At 41.0% G+C, this 20,724-nt stretch overlaps 1 protein-coding gene across 1 annotated transcript in view; it reads right to left on the reverse strand.

Annotated features, from left to right (window-relative positions):
* Positions 1-7,277: 7,277 nt before the first annotated feature.
* LOC112558071 overlaps positions 7,278-20,724 on the reverse strand; it is a 73,598-nt gene continuing 60,151 nt past the window's right edge. Inside the window, exons 3-6 of the mRNA XM_025228260.1 lie at positions 15,948-16,379; positions 11,660-11,883; positions 10,175-10,790; positions 7,278-8,703 (exon numbers count right to left, since the gene is read on the reverse strand). Of these exons, the coding sequence (XP_025084045.1) occupies positions 8,644-8,703; positions 10,175-10,790; positions 11,660-11,883; positions 15,948-16,379 (1,332 nt within the window). The 3' untranslated portion in view covers positions 7,278-8,643. The remainder of the gene's footprint in view (positions 8,704-10,174; positions 10,791-11,659; positions 11,884-15,947; positions 16,380-20,724) is intronic.

Genomic DNA, 20,724 nt, shown 5'->3' on the forward strand with positions numbered 1-20,724 from the left:
CAGAGTGAGTTACTGGGACAACACACAAACCTCTGAGTGTTTATGGGGTGAGTTACATGACAGGATGCAGACACTTTCGCTTTGTGTAGGGGTGCTATTGGAACCTGTGTCAACAAACAAACAAACAAACAAACAAACAAACAAACAAACAAACATAGGAATAAACCCCTATCCTGTCAGTTCTGAAGACCTCCAACTTGTTCTGCACACACTACTAAAAATGATTAATAATTATAAAATTATAAAAAAGTAATCATTTCATTTAAAAATATGCTCATTTATTTCAACGGAGTAGGTCGTCATAAGATTTACTAGTACTTACAGACGGGACTGAAAAAAAAACTGAAGGTTAATAAACTCAATCTTCATCTACAAAGTCTACAGCCGAGTCAAGTTCAATCTCATGCAATGAAAGCCACAACGACACTTTCTCGTTCACTGGTCGTTCATTAAAGGGACCTGAACTATAATGACTGGGATATGTAATGGCCTGATTATCGTTTTCATATTTGCAACATCGCACTCAGTCACACTCGTGCAATCATGGCGCGGAATGCGAAGGTCGTTCCAGACAGGAAGACATCTACCCATTGACATTAAAGAGTTCTTTGATGTTTACTCTTTCGATAATTCGTGATTTGTTTTAGAGGTGTGACAGGCAGCAAAACGTTAGGACCAGAAGTGCACTTGGACAGGGTTCACAACATCCACTGACTGCACAAACATGAAAGTGCGCACGTGCACACCCACACACGTGACTCAGAGAAGATGCTGCTATCAGGAGCTATTTAATTCATTAGCACACACCCACACCCACACCCACCCACACTGACACACCCACACACTGACACACTCACATACAAGCACGCAAGAAGGCATGCGCACAAACAAAAAATAACTTTTTTCTGTCAGCAGTCAAGATAAGTGGAAGATGACAGGAGATGTTGACTTGTTCACAGAGGAGTAAAGGTCATCCCTGGGCTTCGTCAGTAAATGACAACACCAATCAACAAACAATCTCGAGACCAGTACCGCGGCAAGAATAAATGACAGTTCCGTATTTCTTTATTCATTCCGTAATTCAATTAAAGAATATTAGAAGTAAAAGATATGTGACAAGTCCTTGCTAAGTACAATATAAAAAGTAGAATCAGGTGTAGCAGACGGGAGAAACAGAAAGGAAGGAGATGTAGTCACAGTCAGTGAGGACTGGACAGGTTAGTTATTGTTTGTTTTTTTTTTGTCCATAGTATTTGCTCTTAACTTGGTCATGGTAAATGTTTAAATCCTTGTTATGTAAGTGAAATTTGAATTACGGTTGAGATTCTTTTCCTCTCTCCTAATTTTCTCCTCTATCCATTCCTTTTTTTCTTCTCTCTCTCTCCTTCGTCCTCATGCCAACTTTCTGTCCCGAACACAATAAAGACCGCTACTGACCTTGTTATGTGTGAAATATTCCAGTCCTAATTAATCAAACTGAGTGCTTCCAAGGTAAGAGAGGACAAAACAATGAATTTTAATAATGAAAACGATACAATGGTTTTCATGGAGAAAGGCTTGATCAGAGTGTTGATGTTGTGGTTTTGTTATTGTCACTGTAAAAAGTACTAAACGCAAAAATAAGGATCCAGATCTTTACAAGTAAACCTTTGCTCTGTAAGCACAAACTTCCAATGAATTATTCAAGATTGATACTTTATTTTAATCGACTCGTCTTGTATATGAAGGAAATTTGTGATTCCGTGGGTGTGTAGTCAGCCACTTCAGGTGTGTATGTAAGATCATGCAAGTAAGAAAGAAGACAACTTTCGTTTGCTCTCTATGTGTCTGTCTGCAACTCATTGGCCGAAGCTGAGGACAAAAATCAGTTTGAGGAACTCAATGGCGATAATCGCTCCATTCACTCCATCTTTCAGCTTTTTTGTCTGTCACAGGTTGACGAGCCTGTCAGTGACATTGGCACGGAGTGGGCGGTGTAGGGGGCATATCACAGGTCATATTATTTCATATTAAAGATGACATGTCAATGCCACACCTGCTTGTCTGGCCAGACAATAACATGGAATATTTTGAGATTACCGATTGTTATTTTATAGACGAGAGTGACATGGACAAGGACAAATTTTATTATCGACGATGATGTGTTTAGCAAAGCATCGTGTTTATTATTATTTTCTTAAACATTTAGTCGTCTTCAGGAAGTGAGAAGAGCTCTAAAGATAAATAAATATACAAATAGATCAACAGACAGACAGGCGACGAGGGATGAAAATGCGGTCATGATTTCTGTTTCTCACTTCTTTATTCTGACAGTTTTTTTTTTACCCCTTCTTACTAAGCATCCTGCTCGCTAATCCTTGATAAAGAATCTTGTTTGGAAATGCTCCCAAAACGAGAGAACTGGCTTAAAACTTTTTATTTTAAAATTCGAACAGAACTCAACACTAACATCATCACAGAGCAGACAGGAGATAACAACAGTTGTTTTCTTCCAGACTATTTTTCTTTGTCAAACTTTTTTAAAAATTAAAAAAAAGTCTCAGAACTCAGGCCTGGGGGCAGTTCTCTGGTGAGTGCAAAATGGCAAAGTTGTTGATGCTGGCTTAATATTGAGATGTGTGTATGATCATTGATTAATGAACAAAGTTCAATTAGAGATTAAGCCTGCACCAGGAGGTCTGTCATTTGAGTAAGAAGCTTTTTCATTAATGGCTGGGCCAAGTACCACTTTGACAAATTACCAGCCAAAATAAATATATTGTAGTGAGAGCAAGAAATAAGGAAGTCATATATAATCACCCTCTCTTTCTTTGTGTAGGTTTTATTTATATATATATCAAAGAAGGTTACATAGACGCCTAATATGTTTTTTCTCATTTTAAGAATGTAAAGGCACACCAAGATTACATTTTAATACCAAAAGTTTTCGCTTTGATGTCTTTGACTGTGAAGCATGCAGTCATGTGAACATTCATTGTTCAGAGTCGACTGTAGAAAAACCTTCATCCAAACAGGAGAGTGGCTAATCGCTCACAAAGACAAGTAGACAGACAATGACAAACGTGGCTTTATCACGTGACTGTTCACAGCTGAGCTCTCGTCAGCCCTCGGTCCCTGTTGTTCCACGTGTCCAGACATTGACAAACGAAAGAAAAGCGAAAGGAATGAAGGAGACGGACTGAAGGGCAGGGCGGGAAAGTGAATGGAGGATAGCAGACCACGTGAGGCATTGCATGGGAGGAGTTTGTTTATTTTTACTACTCGTCTGGAGGTTTGGTCACGTGGAGTGAGTGAGTGAGTGAGTGAGTGAGTGAGTGAGTGAGTGAGTGAGTTTCTATGTGTGTGTGTGAGTGAGTGTGAGTGTGTGTTAGTGTGTTTGTGTGTGTGCGCGCGCATGCATACCCAAGTTACCATGAAGACCTGTCATTTTTGCATAACACACTTCACTTCGTCCAATTTAACGAAATTCTCGGCACGATGCTATTCTTGATTTACAGAGATTCCAAGGCTAGAAATTTGCGACAAACAGATGCAAATCTCTGCCGCCCAGTCTCAGAGGCAGGCCCGAATGGGTATTTGTTTCTGGAGAACCACCCCTCGGCTTAAATGCCGGACTTCAGGACAGGATTTACCTGTCACTTTTGTGGCGCCAATATTGGCTTTCTGTCAGCAAAAGTGTATTTTTCCGGCTCAGGGACAGGAGAGGTCTCTCATGCACAGTATATCAACATTGGCATTGCCGAGCACGGAGTGCGAGGTCTGAGAAAGGCCATCATCAGTTCCTTGCTGGAACCCATTCCACCATATCATTTTTCCTCAACTCTTTATGTTTGTCGCACGCAGAAATAAGCCTTGTAACATTTTTTTTTTACAAGATATAGTTTTGGGAAAGATTTGGGAATCATCGGAATTTTTTTTTTCATTGTGGTTTGAAAAAGATTTGTCAAAACCTTGTTCACGCATCTCCCATGCAAGCTCCAGGAGCTTCTGTCAGAACGGATTTAACTGTTTTCTTCGCTGTGTGGCTAAAATGTTCAACATGCTTGCATCAGGTTTGAGCATCGCATTATTGCTGCCCTCTGGGGAAAACAATGTCCCCAGCCCTGGGTGAGCCTGACATTACCGTTACACGCAGGCAATGGTTGGTTCTGAATGAACAGATGATGAAGCAGGAGCTGGTCTGATGTCGGTCATTGAGGTACCTTGTCTTTATGTGTAACAGTCTTCAGCTAACACATCGATGTTGTCGGTCACGAATGTTGTTGAAGACTGAGATTTTGGTCTTATTTAGCAGAAAAAGAAACAAAAACTACCCTATACCCTTTACAGACACGAGGATGGGACTTCCAGCTTGGTCTTTATACTTATTTACCTTTAGTTTGCACTGTCATGAATTTACTATTATTTTTATTATTTTATTATTATTATATTTATTATTATCTGCACATAAGATACATTATTACATTCATATTTATTTATTTTATTACAAAAGCAGTAATAATGTTTTCTCCGTTACATTCCTGCTAAGCACCACTGCACGGTTTTGAACTGCTATTACCGTTAAATACGTTCTTCGTCTCCTTCGGCACGAGAGCTCTAGACACCTTTTTTTCCCATCTTTTTTCGACACGAGAGCTCAAGGGATTTTCTCTCGTCTCTTTCGACACAAGAGCTCTATTTTTTCCCCCCTTGTATCTCTCGACAAAGGAGCTATAGACACCTTTTTGTCTTCTCTTTTGACACGAGAGCTCAAACGAATTTTCTCGTCTTTTTTTTTTTTTTTGAGCGCAAGAGATTAGCATCTGCTAGCAGACGACAAGCTTCCATAACACATTGTGAGAAGGTTTTAATCCACCCCGAACCATGTTCGCAGCGAAATTTGAACCAGGGCTTACAGTACCCGTCCTTCTGTAGGCGAGAACAGAACTGATCACTCATCCTTTTGAACCAGAGACTTGGAAGGATTACTCCTTTAAAACACAGCTTAATGGAGTCCACGGTCTGTGTTTTATGACTTCCTTCCAACTTTGTAAAAAAAATCTCAAATTTTAAAAATAGAGAAAACTATTTTGAACGCCATTATTGGTTACTATGGATACAGTGCATAAAGACGTTTTATTTATTGTTGTTATCTTTATATTTTTTCAAAAAAAGAAACAAATCAAACATCTTGACATTTTCATATAACAAGAAAACTTTACTTTTTAAATATTTTTTTAGTAGATGGACTTTGAACTTCCTTGATCAAAGCCCATCCAATCACAGCACGCCTTGTGTTTGTAGCAGCCAATCAGAGCACGGAGAGGGTGGGGATACTACGGCAGTGTGGAGACATAATATCACCAGCTAGCCACACCTTCCTGCCTGCCTTGTCATAAGAAACATGTTTCTCACGATTCAACCCTTCGATGCACTCCTCATTTTCTTGCGAGCACAGCTAACAAAGACAGCCTGCGTGTAACATCCTCCTCCTCGGCATCAGACATCTCATCTTCCTTGTCGCGGTCTCAATGAAGCAGCAAGGGACGCCACTGAGATGCTAGTATCGGTCACTGGATGCCCTGACACCATATGACCCGGAAGGCTACTCTGATTCCAGATGACGAGAGGCAAGAAGGAATTGGAAGGCAGTCGTCGGAACAAATTAAACGCTCTTGTCATGCAGATGGATTCTAGAAGCCGGTGTCGGATCACCCTCTCGGGGACATGGGGGCCCGCTGTTGTTTTTGCGCGTGCATGGAGAAATCGATGTGGCTTGTATAGAGCCGAACATTTGAACAAGAGAAACGATAGAGAACAAAAAAAAAAAAAAGCTTTAAAAACAAGAACAAAACTGAAAGGAAGGAGCGACTGAATGGCTGATCAAAGGGTCGCGAATCTCCAGACTTCGTAATCAAATTTGCTTTTTTATAATTATGTGACTACCTGCACCTTGGTCTGCTTTCTCCCTCCTTATTTTACTCTCACATTCTCGCTTTTGTTTGTGTGTGCTCGTGTGTCAGTAGGTGTGTCAGTGATGTGCGAACAAATGTGGATTTTCCCTCCGGACAAGAGATACCAGGTATCACTAATTGAAAGGGCGTCAAGTACAATCTTCAGGAAACAATTAATGAGGGAATTAAACAACAGGGGAATGGTGGGTGGATGGTGTGGGGACATAGAGGGGATGTAAATCAACAGATAATGGAGAAAGTTCGAATATAGAACTTCTATGTGATTGGTTGAAGGTACTACGTGACGTTTGGATAATGAAGGAATGAGTGACATACGACTGACAGGAAAGAAAAGATTTATTAATGACAAGACTTCTGTATCATCGATGCATTTTGTCTTCCGAAGAAACCGTTGTTCCATCTTGTGGACCAAATCAGTAACCTGGTGCAGTCTAGGTGCAAGCGGGTACCAAACCTCAGCAGACGACAAATAATCAAGATGTCTGTCAGCTTTGTCCAGTTCAAAGCACACGTCACCGGGGACATCCACTGAGTGCAGCTGTCAGCTGTGAGTCAGGGAGCTGTCGAGGCAGCTGTCAATCTCCGCTGGTGTTGGGATTAAAAGAAATTGAAATAATTTTCGTGGTAATTAATTTGTCCACATCACAACTGCTCATCGATGTCCCACCGGATCTTCACAGCACGGAGGACATCCGGGCATGGATCGCTGAACCTAGGATAAATTGGAAGCTGGGTTTCCAAGTCTTGTATCTCTTATTCATCTCATTTCTTCCTCGCTCTACCTTTTTTTTTTGTTCTAGGTCTTCATTACTGAGTTATCTGCTACCTTATTAACTTGAATATTGGCGCAAGTCACCTGACAATTGACTATGTGGGGGACTTATTCAAATGCTATCCCATCATACTTAAAGTTAGGATCATAGTGGCTGTCAAATTAACAGAAAATTCTTCTGTTTGCTACAAAAATGAGTTATGAATTTAAATTCTTTCTTTTTATTTAATTTTGTTTTTAGTAAAGCACACCTGGAATACATAAAACTATAATGAAAACAGCGATATGGACATTCCAGGCTTGGATCTCACAAACCAAGATTTTTTTGGTTATGGCTTATGGAGTTTTTTTGTGCAAGCTGAAGTTTATTGAATTTATTATATAAATATTAACATAACAAATTAAATAAGATAATTTGAAACTATTTTTTTCACTCAACTCATTGCAGACCATTGATGTTCTAAGTCAGATGGTCAGTCATGTGGGATAAGACTGAGACCAAGACACGATTGCGTCCATGACAGGTCTGTAAACTCATCCACTCACTCGAATCTTTTAGTTTTATTACCTCGAACGGAAAACAACTAACAAGACTAGATGTTTCACATCAAAGACCCTTTTTTGAAAACAAGACACTAAACAACATTTTTTTTTTCAAATACTTAAAATATCCGGCGTTTATGGACAATACATTCAATCTGACAATGACAAAAATGACATCTTGTACACAAGTAAACAGAAATGTTTGTGTCATCACCACCCAAAAGACAACTACTTAGTCACCAGAGTGTAAATGTCACACGAGTCCGATGCCTTTATGTGAAAAGTGAACACCAGGCACCAGTTTTTCACTCATCCACGTGTCACTTTAGGCATGAGAAACACACTGAATGACTTTGTGTCCAGACATCACTAAAGTGATTGTGTTTTGTTGAGATTAAAGATAAACAATCACAATCATGAGCACAGTGTAGTTAAAACCTCAGTATGCAGAGTTTTATTGTTTGTTTGTTTACGTTACGAGCGACAGTTAGTTTCTCCATCACTGAAGAGGATATCTCAACTCATCCTGTCTTTGTTTGCAATGTCAATCTTCAAACTAATGAACATTTCCACATTTTCGATCTCCTGGTCCTCTATGGCAACGCACACTAACACAGTCACAAAGGCTTCAAGTGAGAAATGTATACCAACAACAATAACAACAACAAACAAAGGAGCACCAGCATCGTGATCTAAGCACATGAAGTTATTGAGACTTTTTGTTATTTTCTTTTTCAACAAGTAATTTCAAGATATTCATCTCGCAAGCAAAGGCATTGAATTCACATCGAGAAAAGACAAAATACAGACAAATGAGCGGCGAGAATAAAATCTTCTTCCCGGCTTACCAGTCAACAAAACGTGTGATGTGTAAGCATCCGCATGGTGCGATATCAAGAAATCGGATAAATATACATTTGTACACGTGGACATCACGAAATTTGCACATGCACATGTATATTTAGGCAAAGTTCTCCAGTTATGTGCCCCAAGCTTGGACCTCGCGCCCAAAATAAACAATTTTGTTTTTTTTATTTTTTTTGTATGTCAGGAACGATAATCCTCATCTCGGCTTATTCCTTGCCGAGCGCCACCAGCATCGTGGGTCTAGGGACAGCGGGGAGTGGTTGGCGGGATAGGATCAGGGGGCTTAACTCTGCGAGACACTGTAGCACGACGTCAGGGGCACACATATTTGCACAGGCGCCGCTGGCGAGTTAATCAGACATAATCAGGGTAGCGGTGACGTCATCAGCAGTGGATTATGGGGGAGGAGTACTGGCAGCTCGTGTCGCCAGTCGTCTTCGGATGAAGCTGCTCCGTGAAATTGATCTGGCCAAGATGGCGGGCGGACCCGGGAATTTAGTTTTAGTGTCAGGCAGACAAATTCTCTCGCTGGGTGGCCACGCTTCTATCTCGCTGTGCGGGGCGCCACTATATGACACAGAACAAACAATGAGTGTTAGTCCACTGACCCTCCCCTTTCCCCACTTTCCCCTTTGTCACAGTCTTCGCTCTACTCCGTCTGAAGGCCGTTCCTAACCAGACAAATTGCCGAAGCTCTCAAGTGTCCTTAAAGTCCATCTGCACTGGTAAATACGTTTAGTACCCGGAACAAAGTGCCATCTCGCAAACCTTTGCCTTCGAAACCTTTTGGGTTTCCTCGCCCTTCATCACAGTTTTGTCTAAGTTGGAGAAACATTCGGCATTAGCCTGGTTAAGAAGAGCCTTGAGTCTGGCAACCCTCTTCACAATGTCCTCTGTGTCTATCATTGTCATGGGCAGCAACTGGCTTTGCCGACAGGATGGTTGTATGGGAAATATGAGAGGCAGTTCAAAGGTCTTAAGGTCTAGTCAGTTAGATAACTTAAACTCTAAACCAGAAACGTCCATAGGGTGCTAACAACCGGCACTGTTGTTAATTTAAAAAGAAGAACGGGTAGCTTAGACTCGACTAGCCAGTTATTACAAGGCATGCACTTCAAGACCAATGTAGTTGAACCTTACAGAAAGCTATCGTAATCCTCGATGGTATGTGTCTAGAAGTCAATGTTATTGAAAACCGTACTTTTTTATCTAAATTATTTTCATGTTTTCTCTTCCTAGCTCTGTGCTCCAGATTCTTACAGACTTTGAAAGCGGAAGCACATCAAGAAACCAGCAGTAAGCTATTATGCTTCATCTGTTCCACAGATGTACAAATGGATATAATTTTACATTATATTTACAGCATCATCTGGTTCGTAAAGTCTGACATCTGTATCCACCCTAATATGCACGAACAGCATGATATAGGCATTAGTCTTCTTATCTTTTTATACATCAGTTGTTCCAGTTCCAGTCTCCAGTTTAAGAAATGTGTCTATCCAACTTTATGGCTACTCCGTAGGAAAAATCATATAAACATCCTGTTCAAGGTTTTTAGCCTTTGGACTCATGAGTTTCCTAATGTCTAACGAAAGTCTCTCTGAACGGAACATTTACTCATTTCCTGTAAAAGCAATGATGAATCATTCTATCCGATTTTGAAAAAAATAGTTATGAAAAGATGATTCTAAGACGCTATAGGGACAGCATGTTCAGCAGGTAGACTGTAGAGGGTCTTCTGATAACTAGTCAGTACACCTAGCTCACAGGACATAGTCTATGGAACTACATTGTAGATAAACAGTAAGAAGTCTTTAAAATTATACTTCTCCAAATTTATTTGTTCGGCACTAGCCTACAGGACATTCTCTCAACTTAACCTCAATCTGATCCGTATGAAAGCATCCAAACAATACAGTCCGACAATGGAATGCAAGCTGGTCCGCTGGACACTTTACAGAACTACCTACGAGAGTAGCCATCAAGACAGTTTACAGAACTACTTATGAACGATGGTCCGTGCACCGTAGCAGCTCACCAGGTCTCTCAGTTCCCTGCGGAAGGCGGGGTTCATGAAGGCGTAAATGATGGGGTTGGACACGTTGTAGGCGAAGTAGCAATAGAACACCATCGCGTGAAAAGTCATCACGTTGTGCGCCATCAGCCAGGAGGGCAAGAAGGCCAACACGAACACCAACGTGACGACGAAGAGCATCATGGCGGTGCGGATGTTGGCCAGCAGGTACTTCTCCTTCAAGCAGCTGTCTGACTCCAGCATGGCCTTGCGGCGCTCGCTGTTCAGCTCCGTCATTTCGAAGCCGTTGTGCAGGTTGTCGGCGTTGACCTGCGAATCTGTGACGGAGACGTCGCGCAGCAGACGCAGGTTGGTGTTCTGCCGCGCGCGGTACCGCCGGCGGCGGTGCAGCAGGACCGAGCGGTAGATGATGATGTAGAGCAGGAAGACGATGACGAAGCTGACGAGGAACATGGAGGCGTAGATTTTTTGGTAGGTTTTGCGGAAGAAGGTGGAGAAGACGAGCTGGTTTGCATGGCACACACCCGAGTATCTTGTCACTTGTTTGTAGCTGGCGCACGTGGCGATGTAGAGGTTGAGCAGGTCGTCCAGCAGCGCCTTCGTCGACTCGCATAGTGACCTGAAGAAAGGGACACAACTCTTTAGTCGTTTAACCAAACCTTGAGGATGGTGACGAATAGGTAATATTTGGGAGCGAAAAGGACAGATGGTTGGTCATGGTTGGTAAATGACGATGAGCGATGGTGAGGTGAGCTGGTGTAGGAATGGGGACTGATGGTGAAGGATGGTCAACTATGATGACGGATGTGACCAGGGAATTGGAGGTTGTGATGAATGGTGACCATTGATGATAATTTGTATGAAATGGTCTGAGAAGCCTTAATAAATAGCCTGAATTTAGTTTCTTGTCATTTCTAGCCATTCGAGAGAAAATACGAGCGGTAAAGGACAGCAAAGCTATCGGGACCAAACATCTTGTCCTGTCTACGGAACGAACGACTACAACAGCTGCTCTAAAATAACCCACCGTCTGGCATTACAGTTCATTGAACTTCCACATTATTACTGTTAATGTTGTGGTTGTGGTTGTGCATTGCAGGGTGTGGCGGACACTCCGATATCAGCGATTATGTCACCCGCTTGTCTTTGGAGAGGATGGGGCCTGACGATTGCATTCTGGGAGAAATAGAGCGTGGCGACCTCATGCTAGATGAAGTTGTTTTGTCAGTTCCAGACCATTAAGGTGGATGAAAACAGGTCAAATCCACCTGTGGTGATTGACTTTCCCTGATCTCAGTTTCCGTAGGTTCGGGTGAGACATCGTGTAACACAATCGTAGCTTTGGGACACTCAATCAGCTCATTCTATCTCTACTTCCTGTTTTATTTCAATACTCCCCGCCTCCCATACCTTTTATCTCCTCATTGCCGAGCTCTTCACCCCAGTAAAGGACAATTACAATTATTAGAGCGGTAAAAGAAGACCTACTCATGGAAGTTGGTGGCTGCGAACTCTTGTTTCTGGCAGGCCGAGACATTGCGAGCGTCCTTGTAGGTGTCTGATGTCATGATATCCTTCAGAAGGCTTTCATTCACCCTGGCGATCGACTCGTTAGTCCACTCGGGAAGTGCTTGAACATCGTAGACACTGTGAAACAGAGCTGTCAGGACTCCGAACAGCGAAGAAACCAGAGCCAAGAAAACAATCACAACCTGCAGCAAAAAAAGAAGCAAAGTACTGAGTCTTTCCCCTCTCTTACATTATTATTTAATTTTGTCTTTCTGCTAAAGACTGGATTTCTTCATATACATATGATTTTTGTATGCATCTATCCCAATGACAAAATAAAGTTAATCACCCATATCTGGGGTCATGGTGTTTTGGGCTGTCATTGAAAAGAAAGTTTCATCCCACTAGACCTTTCACAAAAACCAGCAGGTAAAAATGTCAGAGAAGGGCGCAAACATTCCTAATTTTTTTCAGTTTTGTTTTTAGTTTGAGCATTTATTTTTCAATCTTTTCTAAGATCTCCTGCTAGAAGGGAATTTTTTTTTTACTTTAAAACTTTTCTTGATTGCATATCCCTCTGCTTCTCGCTAGGGACAAACATGAGCTCCCTGGCTCACGACCACACACGCCCGACTACAAAAGCATTTGAAAAAGAAATCATTAAACTTGCGGAATTAAAATTCAAGTCTCAGAAGAGTTACAAGGGAAGAATACATGTGATCAGGTTTTCCACTGAGAAAGAGAACTTCTTTCATGGAGCCGCTGGAAGCGCCAATTCCAACCTCACACAGGGTGAGCACGGTTGATGACTTCTCTGTGAGGCATCCCCAAGCTTTCTGTATATTTTTTGCTGCCTTTTCTTTTAAAAAGGGATTAAATTCAATTTTACCAAACTTTTTGTGTTGAATTTTGTCGGTTATTCAATGTTGATGAAAAGAATACTCCTAGAATCAAAACAATAAAAAACACGAAACACATCAAAACCATATTTTAAAGAAATAGTGTCGAGATTACTGTTGATTAATTCAAATGAGATAGTCACACTTTGTTTGATTATAGCTAATCTCCTAAATAACATTCGCAAGTGTGAATGTGTAGAAGCCGCATTGCAAGTCCTGTGAAAGGAGTAGTGGGGAAAATGTTTTTTAAAGGTTGGGCAGCCATGAAACTTTTCATACTTAATATCATCACAGTCAGGACGTAGAGAACATTTGACACGTTTTGGATTAAATTGGATTTTCATCTCAATCATAATAAAATAGTAACATGTGTGGATGAGAAATGGATGACCAGTGAATGCTCCAAGTGTCCCCCACCAAGACATTCCAAAGGCGAGTGTAAAAAAAGAACAATTCAGACCTAAGGCTAAATGAATCTTCTGCAAAATTAATGCAAGTGGAAGAGTTTTGTAGTCATGGTGCCCGTTAATGCTCTAAACAACAACTTATTTTTCTCCGTACAATGCAATTATAATCAACAACATTGACCTTTTTGTGGTGTCCTGTAATGGCTAGTCTAAACACAATGCCGACAGAAGCAATTTGCTCCATAATCATCGCAAATTTGTTGATGAAGGGGCAAGCATTCATGCTCACAGCGTTTCTAAGACAACGAACGAGCTTCCTAGGAAGGAAAAAAAAAGAAACAAGAAAAGAGACGAATTACGAAATGAAAACTAGTTGTTAATGAAACCAACCTACGATCAAAAAGTTTCTTTTTTTACTACGTCTATGTGTCAACAGAATTGTGGGACAACAGGCTGATGTCATCCGCAAAGTCGACATCCTCAAGCTGCATGGCGAAGGTCCACTGAACGCTCGTGTTGCTGTTAGAGGTTGTTCTTATCATGATCCAGTCTATGATGTTTAGAGAGATTGTCGGCGAGAGAATACAACCTTATCTCACTCCAGTCCTCACTGCGAAGGGGTCAGTCAGATTCCCATGGTGGATCACCTGGCACCTCCAGTCCTCACACAGCTGTTTGGTGATGGCAATGAACTTTGGTGGAATCCGTAGCGCTGCATCAAGTTCCAGACACTGTCTACGGAGTCAAAAGCCTTCTCAAAATCCACAAATGTCACGTAGAGTGTCGACTGCCATTCGATGGACTGTTCGATAATAATTCGCAGTGTAGCGATATGGTCTGTGCATGATTTACCCTGTGGAAAGCCTCTCTGTTCTTGCACCCTAACACCATCCATTTATTCCAAGAACAACCATTAATCCTTTCATGTCTGGCGGGGCGTTCTGGTGTAACAGAAACTTTAGAATGGCTTTACAAATAGCTAATACAATACGCGCTGTGTTCCTTTGAAAGCTTATATTTTATCTTTTATAAATGCCGTTGTGAACAACCCCCAACTACCAACATAACCTCAGCGCTCAGTGTAAAAGCATTACACATCTTTCTCACCACTTCCTGTCAGCCCATTGATGTACGGCAGTAGCCATGAACGTGGACAAGGACCCATCGGGACTCAGAAGTGTCCAGCAGAGAGTTCCACTCCCAACCACCGCCAGCCCAAGCAAAGATTAGTCTGACAGGGCCATTCTCGCTTTGTGAGATGAAACATTTTGCATGCATCACATCATCGGTAAGTGTCAGCACACCTTCTACATCCTGTCTGCTACAACTTTCTTGCGGTTTCTCCAGTTTTTTCTGATTGGTGTATTGGGGTTGTGGAAGAAGATGCGTAATAAAAACGCGAAGCTGTTCTTTGGGACTCAATCTCATGAGTCTACCATAAGGTCATGTAGGTATTATCAGTTAGTTTACGACCGATTATTTCTGTGAAGAACAAGCATTCACAGTGACCCCAAACCCATATCTCTGTTTTATCGTGCTCAGAGACAGAATGAAGACATCTTTAGTGATAAGAAATGATCTCTGTGGTTAGCTTCGACTTAAAGTATTTTCATGCTGTTTTTAGTTCCATGAGCAACTCTCCGAGAATCAATCATAACCAGCAGTGGCCCATTCGTCTTTTAGTTTTAGTATTAATATCAGACAACATTATTTATTTACAGCAGAAATGACAAAGGAAGCTAAGTTTCATTATAAGGAACGAGCATGATACAGCCTCTACAAAAATAGTATTGACAAACTGTCTTGTCCATCCATATTGCTGGTGTCGTAGAACACATCAACACTCCCATTATGACATAATCAGCTTTGTGTGTCACGTGACGCCAACTCGCAAGGAGGCATGTCTGTGATGGCATTAAAAGGGAGGACAGAACTCTTGGCGAGCAGACGGCAACGAGAACTCCATCTCTCCCTCCCACCTCACCAGGGTACCCTGGTCTCTGCGCATCATTCATCCGTGTGCATGATATCGCACTCGTTCTCTCGATTACACTTGCTTATCATCGGAAGGAATTAATTCTGACAATCACCGCATGTCATCGAAAAACTGTACAGCCCATGAACCAAGATGTTTGGATCTTAGAAATCAGGGATGAAATGAGAGGAAGAGAAATATTTCAACGGTTAAATACATTTTGTTTGTTTCTCCTTTTTTATTTTTGAAATATAAAATATAAAAGAAGACGTTAGGCTTCGAGATAGATGGAAGGAATAAATGCAGATATGTACGAAAATCTACTCTGTGTGTGTGTGTGTGTGCTAGCGAGCGTTTTGTATATTCTTAAAACTCTAAGTCCAGCAATAGCTGAGCAAAAATACCACCTCTAGAAATGGTGATGAGTGTCCTACAGAAAAAAAGAGACAAATCAGGAAGTATATTTTCCAATAATTCGTCTAGAAGCTTTGGTTGTCATGCACCTGACACGTGTAAGGTATACATAAGCATTTTATTTCTTTTTTCCTCTGCCTCTTCCTTGTCTCTATCGTATTTCGTACTCACACACCTATCCACTGTCACCTTTTCTCCAAGCCTTTGTACTTTCTCACCTCCTCTTTCTCTCGTTTGTCTCAGTTGTATCTATACGCTCATGAGGCACGTTCCGACAACTTCAGGCATCCAGAGAATGTCTGGCATCGATTCCCAGCCTGACATTTCACGATGATAAGAGATATCAGTTTATCCACAGTCCTATAAGCGATTTTATATGTCTTTTATATGTCAGTCTGGCATCGTTAGAGTTTTGCCCAAAATAAAAAAAAAGTAGAAACATATCTTGTCTGGAGCTACCTACTTGCCATTCTGATTCCTGACCCTGTCTTGTCTGCTTGACCCCACAACCCTCCTCCCACCTCTCCATCACCGTATCTATGTATCTTACTTCCCAGCCTCCCCGTTCTCACCTGCGAGCGCTTGGAATCCAGCACGTGGCAGTGCGGCCGACAGATGCACAGGTAGCGGTCGATGGCGATGGCCACCATGATGAAGGCGGAGAAGGGGACATTGCAGGTGATGAGGAAGAAGTACACCTTGCACAGCGCGTCGTAGGTGATGGTGTAGTCCAGCGACTCCATGACGATGGTGAAGGGCATGATGACACAGGAAGTGACGAAGTCTGTGGCCGCCAGGCAGATGATGAAGATGGTGGACGCGATCTTGTTTTTCTTGCGCACGTAGACGTAGAGGACGAGGGCGTTGCCGAGGGTTCCCAGCACGGAGAAGAAGGACAACATGCCGATGACTGACTGCACGGGTCGCTCCGGGAAGGGCTGACCCCGGGTCATGTTGTCCCTGCCCACCATGAACGCCACGCACTGGTTTGTGTCTGGAACCATCTGTTGGGGAAACAGAGAAAATCATGCAATATCTGATTTCACTGTGCTTTTCACTGACACTTCTCCTCTCAGTCTCCTTCAATATCTTACTTTTTTTCTTTCTAGCATTAAAGTGTGTACACAGTCTCTAACTGCCAGCAGGATTTAATTCCCCACAAAAGACTTTCATCATACGAGCAACTTTTGATTATCAATTTTAAGCTCTTTCGTGAAGTCGCAGAGTACATATAGTTTGTATTTTTCAGTATTGTAATTTGTATTTCCCCTAAGCAAGAGTGAAAATTTTCCCGAAGCGAAAATAATCACCTTACCATGACAAGTAGTTTCTGCAATCTTGTATACATATTGATGCAAATGAGATTGCTAATGCAGAAAAGATTAAATCCAGAAAGCAGCGTACGTCCATGTAAAGTGGATTTGTGTGTAAATACTCGCCCATAGATATCCAGCAGGGATTAATATCAAATGAGTTTATATAAATGAGAAAATTTACATTTATATGTGTCGTTGATTGTCTCATCCCAATGTTAGAATTGCTTTCTCTGCACAAAACGCTGTCTTAATCCGGGTACTTCACAGGGTCGTGCCCTTACCCACATGAGGAGGATGACATTTTTAGAGGTTTTGAAATAACGGTGACTCCTAACAGCATATTTGTATTATTCTTCTCAGCTTCTATGAATACTTTTAAACTGTTCATGGTGTTCATAGACGTGCTTTAGTTCTTCTTGGTATTCAAACTATTCTTGATGTGCATGTTTACTGTGCACAGGTGGTTTGTTGGTATTTTCGATCACATTGAAGTCATTCTGTCCTCTAATCATCCATTGTCAGGTTTCCTATTCATGAAGCTTTGTTACATGTTCCTGTATCACAAATATCATTAGTCTTGGTTGAAAGATCGAAGAGAAACTATTTTCAGCATCCAAATACTTGTTACAAAAATGCTTTCTTTTCCTCTGAATGAGTGAGGAGGCAGAAAAGTAATCCTTTCACCACCTATGAAACCACAATTTCCCACCTCCGCAAAAGAGCTCATTGCCATTAAGTGGTGCGCATGGACGAGCTGAGAATGAGAAGCGAATAGCTCAGTAACTGAGTGACAACATTTTCTACAGATTAATAGCTGGGAGAATGTGTTTACCAGCAGGGACAAGACTTCATTTACCTCTGCTGCTGATAGCCATCGTTCTCTGCAAGTTTCTAAACCACATTCTTTGCCTAACTCTGATTTACAGCCGGGCTTTGTGCTTTATTTTTCTACCGAGTCGACATTTGTCTGAAAGCAAGTCGTCTCCGAAACACTATTCCAGACTTGAAAACATGTTTTTTTTCACGAGCTGGTAAGGTGTTAATCAACATTTTGGACTGACTTATTTGCTAACTACTCTTCCAGAAATCTTTTAGTCTATAATATTGAAGCTGACCGCCAGTTCTGATAGCCCGGATGTAGCTGGTGACCTTTCTGCACTGTGTGGACCTCAAATGTGTGGATCCTGCACGAGTCCAGGCAGTCGTTCCGGTTTCTCCGACGGAAGAAATTTATAAAACTTGTCTTTACTTGTCCTCTAAGGAATTGGGATGGTGGTTTGTAGGGTACCTACAGTGGTCACTGCCTAAAGCAAGAATGATAGCAAGCAAATTGGTCTTGTCAGAAGTAAAGAGGACTAAAAATTAGTAGGGAAACCCCGAAGGGGCAGAGGGCAGAAAACCGTCTTTGAGAAACGCGGGAAGGGGAATGGTCTTCTCCAAACTAAATATCTTCAACATTACAGTTTAGATGGACAGAGGAGAGGACGCGAGTGGACGCTGCAATAAACCAGACGAAAAGTGAATAAAGCAGATCACAGGAAAGCAAAAGAGAGGAAAAGAGAAGATAAATGGTAAACCAAAATATCTTCTGGGAACATGCAAGATCTTTGAAAATACAGCTGCGTACAATTACTCTCAATTACTCACAGTTACTCTCTAAGGCTGGAGAGGAGAAGTTGCTAGAGGAGAGGATGGTAAGAGCAAAAGTCAATGTTTTGCCAGTCAGACATTCTACAGGCGTCGACATCAAATCGATGCAAAAGTCGTTTCCAAATTGTCGAAATACACGATTACAGCTACCAAGCAAACAATACCCAGAAATCTTTGTGTTAAATCCAATAACCGATTTTCATTAGAACATTTAAAATTTATTCTCCAGCAACTTTCTTGGCAAGACTTGTTTTTTAAGGACAACCCTGAATCCTGTGCAAAAACAGCGACCAGTCATCTGTCTTGATGTGAAGCTGCAAATAATAAAAAAACCACAACCTAACCTTTGTAAAATCTGGCTTCATCTGAACTAATCCCACCTTGCGACTGAGCTGGAAATAGATGCTATTTCACCTTTTGTGTAGGTGAGGTGGCGTCTAGGTTTTCTTTGAATTTCGCTCATTCGCGGCTACTTTTCTTCTCCATCGCAGAGGCAGCAAGGACATTGAAAGCTGTTCAGGAAAGGCCAGCTTTAAAAAAGTTGAAGCTAAGATAAAAGCATACAAGAACAAAGACAACCTTCCAGAAAAATCTACCATTCCTCATCTGGGGACAGTTTTCCATTAGTTTAGCCACATCTCGCGGTTTCGTGACTAATGATTGTTTTCTGATCCTCCAAAAAATGTGACTTTGCTGACTAAAGCATCTTGAAAGTTCTAAATATGAACAGAAGCGACTGAGAACAAGTGTACGGGAAATAAATAAATATACATACAAACTCAACTTATACGATAAGATATGATGTATAGTTTTTTTAGTTTGTTTTTCACAAAATATGTTGTGAAATACACATTAATCACTCAGGTTCACAGTAACATCAGCTTTGATGTGTACAGTGAATACAGTGTGATGCAGGTGATGTTACTGTCGTGTAGACGATTTTTTTTTATTCATAACAATCTTCAATGATGGTTTCTTAGACCAGATGTAAGCGTATGGATGTTTATTACAATTTCCAATATAATATTGATAATTAACTATAAATTATAAGTTGATATCTGTATGCTACAAGATATTTTTCCCACCTTGAATGAATCCTTTATTGCATTCTTTCAAGATGTCCTTTCACATGGGACAATGGAAACTTTTAATGATGCCGTTAAACATCAAACTTCTGAAAGTAACAGAATGGACTTTCATCATTAAAACTTAGACAAAATAAGGGAGATTATAGATTCCTTTGATTCTTTATTCTCTTTAATTAACTTCAAAACAAAGCAAAGAAAGCGACATGTCCTTAAAACACTGAAGAAGGAAAACCATAAATCTTAATCTGGGATGAAGTTTCCTTCTGTGGTTATAAAACACCTTGTTTCATTGTCCTGCTCCTTGGATCGGTCTTCAAGGATCAGATTTGCCGGAACTTGTATTCATCTAATAAATTTAAACAAAAACTTTGGCGTAAATGAAACTGCACATCACAAGACCCACCGCACAGCACTCAGTGATAAAATAATCCATAGAAAAACATATGAAACCAGAACAAACTGCTGTTTCGCGAAAAAGTCCAGAAATTCTCATTATACGCCAGGAAATTTCAAATAAAAAGAAATTCTCGTTATAGCTTTATGGCTGTTTGTTTTTCATCCTCTTTGATGTTAAATTTAGCTAATATAACTTTTTTGTTTGAGATTAATAGGAATGAAAAAAGAAGATTGATAAAGTACTCCACGCAGTACAGATTTATTGTGTTCATATGTCAGTACAGAGAGCCGGTAGGGGATGAGAGGAGAAACGATGGGGGTGAGGTTAAGAAGATAGCGCCAAGGTAAGTATTTGTGAAGCAGATGTAACAATACCTAGGGGTTATTTTGAAACCCCTATCAATACCTAGAAGTTAGCTTAAAACCCATAACAATACCTAGCAATACTTAGGGGTAAGCTTTAAGCCTCTGGCAATATATATCAGTAATCTTTAAATCCAAAAGAACTGGTGGAGGTAGGGTGGGTGGGTAGATTAATTGCAGACCTGGAAACTGAGTTAATAATGTAGGGGTGTCCATCTGGGGTACGATCTTGCATAATTTTAGTTACCGATGGCTAGGTAGGGTTGTAGAGGTAAATTGAACATCGGGAGACCGATGTACTTCTGCTTCATTCTGAGTAAGTTATCGGCTCCCGGATATAACAAATTTCAGCAAGTTATCCTGGTCAAATGCCATAATTCAATCAATATTGATTCACTAATCTTCACAAGATTAACCAGAAAAGCTAAAGACATGACATTAAAGATTTTTTGGATTACCTTTGGTCCCAGAAGGATTTGTCTGATTTAATAACCATACTTCTCCTTCATCTAATTGTCTTTCTTATCTATAATGTT

Source organism: Pomacea canaliculata, linkage group LG2 (assembly GCF_003073045.1).
Source record: "Pomacea canaliculata isolate SZHN2017 linkage group LG2, ASM307304v1, whole genome shotgun sequence".
Taxonomy (NCBI): domain Eukaryota; kingdom Metazoa; phylum Mollusca; class Gastropoda; order Architaenioglossa; family Ampullariidae; genus Pomacea; species Pomacea canaliculata.